Source organism: Balaenoptera ricei, chromosome 20, assembly GCF_028023285.1.
Source record: "Balaenoptera ricei isolate mBalRic1 chromosome 20, mBalRic1.hap2, whole genome shotgun sequence".
NCBI classification, from domain to species: domain Eukaryota; kingdom Metazoa; phylum Chordata; class Mammalia; order Artiodactyla; family Balaenopteridae; genus Balaenoptera; species Balaenoptera ricei.
This window is the reverse complement of record NC_082658.1, coordinates 51,477,759-51,484,648: the sequence shown is the minus strand read 5'-3', so window position 1 is coordinate 51,484,648 and position 6,890 is coordinate 51,477,759. Positions and strand designations below refer to the sequence as shown.

At 39.2% G+C, this 6,890-nt stretch overlaps 1 protein-coding gene across 1 annotated transcript in view; it reads right to left on the bottom strand.

Annotated features, from left to right (window-relative positions):
- Positions 1 to 1,232: 1,232 nt before the first annotated feature.
- The window catches only part of PAFAH1B1 (platelet activating factor acetylhydrolase 1b regulatory subunit 1), an 81,376-nt gene continuing 75,718 nt past the window's right edge, over positions 1,233 to 6,890 (bottom strand). Inside the window, exons 10-11 of the mRNA XM_059907313.1 lie at positions 6,084 to 6,240; positions 1,233 to 5,164 (exon numbers count right to left, since the gene is read on the bottom strand). Of these exons, the coding sequence (XP_059763296.1) occupies positions 5,091 to 5,164; positions 6,084 to 6,240 (231 nt within the window). The 3' untranslated portion in view covers positions 1,233 to 5,090. The remainder of the gene's footprint in view (positions 5,165 to 6,083; positions 6,241 to 6,890) is intronic.

Here is a 6,890-nt window from a genome sequence, read left to right as displayed (position 1 = left end):
AGTAGGTCTGAGCTAGAGCCCAAGGACTTGCATTTCTAGTGAGCTCCCAGGTGATGCCGATGCTGGCACGGGGAGCACACCGAGAATCACTTTCCTAGAGGGTTCTGGTACGTCAGCAGTGGAGAATCGTCAGTCTACAGGCAAGACAAGTTCCACCAAAGACTAACAGGGACAGAGCTGCCTCACCCTGGATGCGGCGCCATTTCTCCAAGTCTTCCATGTCCCAGTCCTTGTCCTACACCAGGGACAGATGCAACCATGAGTCTTAGAAGGAAGCTTGATGTGTGCGACAAACCAACAGGTTTTGAACAGCTAAGTGCACTTCCGGATAGTGATACTAAAGCTGGAACTCCACCCTTAGGGAAAGTGGTCAGGCTCATCATCTGGATCTCAGCCTAGGGGAAAAGAGGAGCCCTGCAAAGAAATGGAAAAGCTGCAAAACGCAGGAAACTGTAACTTCAAGCAAATTGCTTTGGTGCTCTTGGCCCAGCTTCCCATTTGGAGAGGGGGGTGGGTAGAGGAGCTACCTTTTGCATGGCAGGATGACAGTTGGGCTGTTAAGAAAAGAGCCACCACATCATGCAACTTGTCCTTTGCGGGAGACCTCACGGGTGCCCTAAAAACACTTAACGCATGCTAGCTGGGCAGTAGTCCAGGGATGAAAGGCAGGACGTGGCCGACATATGTAAAGCACATAGAAAGCCGTGGGGCTTCTGGGAAAAGGGTGAAGATTCTTGGTACATTTCAGCCAAAATTTAAAACAGTATTAATAATCTCCAAGAATCCAAGACCACTGGGCAGAATTAAAAGGCTCATTCATTAACAGAACAAAGGCAGTAGGGTCACTTCTCCCCGGGGCCCTGAGGCTGTACCAGGTCCTTCCTGGCCTCAGCTCTAGTCACTGTCAGAAAGGGCTGCTGGAGGGCAGGGTGGAGCCTTGGAAAACAGTCCGGAGCTGCCTGACTCAGTGGGCTGTGCAAGCCCCTCAGGCAAGAACCCCTGCAGCTGTGCTCCTAGTTCCCTCCTGCAAACTGGGTGAAGGAAGCAAGACAGCAAAGGCAGTGCTGGCACTGCCCTGAAGGCAGGCCTTCCATCCAGGCCCTGCTAGCAACTTGCATCTTATTCTCCATATGTCTGGTGCTGAACACAACCCTGCTTCCTATTAGGACTCGATTTAAAAGGTTTTAAATCTGTGCACAAAAAGACTAAAAAAAAAAAAAAAAAAACACATCTAGTTTTATAGGCATTTAATAGTTTACCAATTGGTACAATAAGATTTTTTTAATATGCAGAAAACATGAATAAATCTTGTTTTACACAGTCTGAGAGCAACAAATCTTACTGTAAAACACAAGAGCAATATTATATACATTCCTTTACTGATTTTTTAAAATTGTGTCAATATCTTCAGTTAACTCTTACAATCTGGGGAACTGTTTTCTCCAATCACCACCTCTGTAACTGTTCGTTCGTATGAAATCAACGTTCGCCTTCATGTCAGTGTCAGGATCAACTTCTAACTCGAAGATTGTTTTGTTTCTACCATCTTCAGAGTGAGCTTTAGGGATGCTTGAAGGATAGGCAGGACAAGGAAGCAGCCACTTACATGATATAGTGGAAAGATAAAAAGGCCAGTTCGGTCCAGTCGTGACTTGTAAATCCAGCTTGCCCTCCCCCTACCCCACTGAAAAAAAACAAAACCTCTTTCACCGATTTCGTACATGTTGCTTCTCTACCAGGAGATTCTTCTTTGCATCATCTAGATTAGTTAACACATTGGACTTATATACAGCTGGACAGAGAGGAACCATTTTAAGTGCCTTTTCCTTCAACAATTTTATCTTCAGTTGCTTAAGGATTATCAAGCCACCACTGTCAACAAAACAAAATATCCTTCTAAATAGTTTTTCTTTAAATAAATTAAAAAAAAAACTATTTAATGAGTGATATTATCTGGAAGTTCACATAGAAACAGAGAGGCAAACAGGAGAGCAGGGCACTGACAGTAAGGAGACTGGGCTTGGTGATCTAGAGCCAAAGCTTCCAAAGGCTACAGCGAGCGCCCACAGCCCTGACGACGTGCTAACACTAGTGAGTTTTAGAGCAGTGCTCTGGGCACACCATTGGTCACACCACAATGGACAAAACAGGAAAGTCTCAGTCTCCTAAAGTGCAAGAGGCCATGTCAAAAAGCAACTATTCTCCAAGCCATGTCTAAACCAGTTTCCGTGGCTTGCACTTTCAAGAGTGCAGCTAGGACTTCTTGGGCACGTTATATTAGGGTGGCACTGGAATGTCTGTTTTCACACACACAAAAGGTCAATCATCATCTGAGGATGCAATTCTACCAGCTTTTTATTTCTTAAATAAGTGGCCAATTTGATTGAGACAGTGACAAAGCAGCAGTGAACCTCTAAACCAATCAATAAATTCCTCTACTTACAATCCAAACCAGTAACCTCATCATTGTACTTATCCCAGGCAAGGCACAGGGTTAGACAGCAGACAGAGAAAACGCAGGAAACAGGAAGAAAGGGCATCAACAGGGCAGTGTCAAACAACAGTGCAGGAAACCTCTGCAAATCTGCTTCCGGATTGTGGATGGATCACTCTCCCCACCCCCTTCATTATTCAAACAGGGCTCGTTACACTTGGATCCAGTTGAGGACCATCCCTGAGATTCAACGTTCGCTGCTTCATAAATGGAGGATGTCTGGTAACTCAGCTAAGCAGCAGGCTGTGGCAATCTCCCAATAAGGATGACTTTGTTTACAGAGTGATAGTTTCTCCTTGTTTGTCAGTGGAAGTCACTGCAGGCTGCAGGGAAAACCCAGCGACAGCGGCTTTGTTTCCTCCTAAATCGGTACCATTTTTTTTTCCTTTATTGTTCGTATCTAGGAGTGATTTCTAGATGTTGTGGCTTACCCTTAAACAATTCATGTTGCTACATGCTAAAAATGAATTAAAATACAAGACATTTATACATGTACAAACAAATGTTAAAGATGCACCATTTCTATGTATTTATATTCCGTAAAATAGGACAGGAAATAGCAGCAAACAAGAACAAAGATATCTTCCATAGCTTCTGTAGAAAAATCCAGTCCGAACAGCTAAGGGGAAACAAAAAAAGACTTCTCCATGTGAGCAGGGTTGTGAGGCAATATTGTCCTGAAAGTTATTCTACTGTATTTAAGAAATTAGCTTAAGTTGTAATTTTTGTCCTCAAAAATAGCCATTAGTTTTCAAAACACTTTTCCTTCCAGAGACATCTCTCAGGAATTATTAAAAACAAACAAGCAAACAAACAAAAAGACAAAAGCTAGACATAAAGCTGCTTCTAGGAAATATACGGCCTATTCTCTGTGTGTGTATCTACAGGACATTAACTCTAACCCTTTGTCTTTTTCAGGAACCAAATTTCCACTTAATACTAAAAGGGATATATTTTTTTTAAAATCACATATTACACAAATGAATAGATGCAATCCAGGATAAATTCGTTAAATTATCTTTGTTATTTCATTGTTCTGTTAACTTTTCAAATGACCTTCTTTAAAAAAATGTTGGTTAGCTAAGCAATGGGATTATTTATTAATAATCTGCAATGGAATATTGTTTCCAAAGTGATAGATAAAAATTTTCTTAAACCTACTTGTGGTAACTTTGGATCACAATATACAATATATCAGGGATGTGTAAAATGCTCAACAGCCAAACTGGGGGTGGAGGTGGCAGATAACGGAAGTGATTTTCCTTTAGCTGGGAAAAATTCCCACAGAGTCAGACCTGGTTTTCAGAAGCGTTAGGATCAAAAAGGATTTGTTCTAAAGCATGGTATTCCACAGCAAGATTTATTCTATTTATATGTTTTAGCACTTCTTCAAAAACCCAGGACCCAAGGACATGGAGGTTGTATGTGTGTGATATACATACATATATAGACTTATCCACTTACAGATAGGCCCATATACTCATAAACATTTATACATAAACAAAAGGTGAAAACACAGTACATTTTTATGCACGCTCCATTAAACCCTGTCTTTTTATAAACTTGTAAGTTAAACACAGTTCAAATCGATATCAGATTCATGTTGAAAAACAAACTGCTGTTATTTCTCCCACTCCCTTAAAATGGGCAAACATAACCTCTTCAATATTTCTTTGTCATTATGTTATGCACATTGCACATCCCTAAAAAACATCAAAAACAAATAGTGATTTGTACCATGACACACTCAATGGGAAGATTAAACTCTACTTGGAAGTCACATCACTATACAGTCTAACAGTATGGAGAATACAACTAGAAGTGTGTCTAGTGTGGAAAATAGAAGCTTAGAGTATTACAGTGTTTTTTAAACCTGTTTACAAAGCATTAAGACCCAAATGAAATAAATGATTTGTTATTAGCTGCTGAGATTTTTCTTATTTCAGATTTACAGTCATTTTCTTACATAAATATACCACTAGCCTTTGCTTGATAGGCTGCCAAAACAAATGTATCCTACTGATTTGGCAAATGTGTCATGACAAAAATTCCAATGTGTAATCCCCATTAATTACATAGATGGTTCAGAAGATTCTGAATTGTAGCCTTATTATCTAACATCCTTAAAGAAGATTTATTAAGCACACTTAAGTGATGTTACATAGATACACATTTCAGAAAAAGCCCTAATAACCACCACTTTCCCCCAAATGAGGCCATCAAGTCAGGCACCAACAGACAGCAGAAAGAAAAACAGGAATTAATAATCCAACATAAAATGACACTGTCAACTATTCAGTTTAGTGCCCTAGTTCAATTTATTCAACTTCTGCCTTCTTAGGCCTGGTGTGACCAATGCCAGCCCAGGTTTTTAAACCCTATGGTACTTCTAGACAACGTATGTAAATTTACAGTATACAATTTGGATTCACCATGCATGAATACTTTGTGTGTAACATTTAATAAGCTCAATCTACATCCAGAATAATTTACATGAAAGGACAATATTTATTTAAACAGAGCTCAATGGGGTAACCATGGTATCATCAGAGTGCATCCAGAGGAAACAAGGGAGGAGGGGCCAAATGAAACTCAATCAACGGCACTCCCACACCTTTACTGTTTGATCTACACTGCCAGTAACCACATATGGTGCCGTCTTATGGAAATCTGAAAGAAAAAGAGAAGGCTTATTTTAAAATCAGACTGAGCCAGATACAATTTTTAATAAGCCATAAAATAAGCACATCCAAGTGCCAGGAATACCCATTCTTTTTCTCTATACAGCCACACATCTACCCCTAGCAGGTATATCAAACTTATCAACTAGGTAAGGGAAGCTGAGACTTAATGATTAAATCCTATACTACTAACAAACACCCTAAAAAAAATACTTCCCCCACTATCCTCATCCCAACTGAGGCTGAATAAACACTGAATTCTAACAACAAGGACAGCCTCAATGTATCCATTTATTGAACACTTACTATGTTCTAGGCTTAGTACTAATGCTTTATATTCACATTTGATCCTTGTAATGACCCTGTAAGGTTAAGCATTAGCCCTATTCTACTGAGGCTTTACCTTCATTATTAGATCCATCATACCCTAGTGTATTATAGTTTACTTTATTCACTATCTTAAATTCTAGATTCAGGTCCAGATGATACTGAGGATGTTTATTAAGTGTAAATACAGTTCCCTGAGTTTACAATAGTATATATCTGCCAGAGTAAAAAGGTTGAGTAAGATTTCCTTTGAGAAACTTACAAACTAGCAGGGAAGAAAAATTACCCATCATAGTGCTCAGTAAGCATCCTCTTCATAATTCTAGTTTCCAAACCAATGTTGTGCAATGGAGAAAATAATTTTTTTTTTATTATAAGGCTGATGATGGAAAGAGAGAGTTAAGGAAAGGAGAATTTAAAACAAATGGCAGGAATCCATAAAGTTTTTAACCTGTCTTCTCTATTCTGCCCTGAAAGCACATGTTCATTTCTTACCTGGAAACATCCACATGGTTTCATAAAACTGTTAGGTCTGGCACCCCAAAACCTAACTGCTCAGAAACCTCGTAACTTGTACATACCCAAGGAGGTAACAAAGTGTTCATGCGCATTGAGGGTCTTCATGCATCGCTTGTTCTTGTAATCCCACACACGCAGGGTCTTGTCATCAGCGCAACTCAAGATAAACTTCCCCCCAGAATGGAACAGAACTCCACGTACCCAGTTATCATGACCCACCTTAAAAACAAAAAGGTATTTGACTTATTTAAATACGTAGTGTATTAATGTTAAATTTCTTCAGTGTGATAATTTTATTATGGTTATACAGAATACCCCTTGTTTTTAGGAGATACATGTTAAAATATTTGGGGTCAAGTGTCATGATGTCTACAAGTAACTTTCAAACTGTTCAGCAAAATCTACATATACACACATAGAGAATAGAAAATGTTGACAACTGGCGACTCTAGGTGAAGGATATATAGGTATTTACTGCATATCTTTATTCATCCATTCATCTATCTATATCCCCTGTCCAGCAGTTTCATTTCTTGCAATCTATCCTAAGAAATAATTAAGAATGTGTCTAGATGACTTGGTTAACAAGACGTTCAGCAAAGCACTGTATGTAATAAGTGTATCTAATGACATGAGCAAGTGCCACATACCTTCTAAACTAAAAGTCTGCTGCAAAGCAGTACGTACGGTATACCATTTTTACATAGAAAACCCCCCACCATGTTCCTCTACATAGAAATTGAAGAAAAAGGTTTAGAACTGCACAGTCCAACAGGATAGCCATTAGTCATGTGTGGCTATTTAAATATAAACTAAAATTAAATACAATCAACAATTCAGTTCTTCAGTCTCACTAGCCACATTTCAAG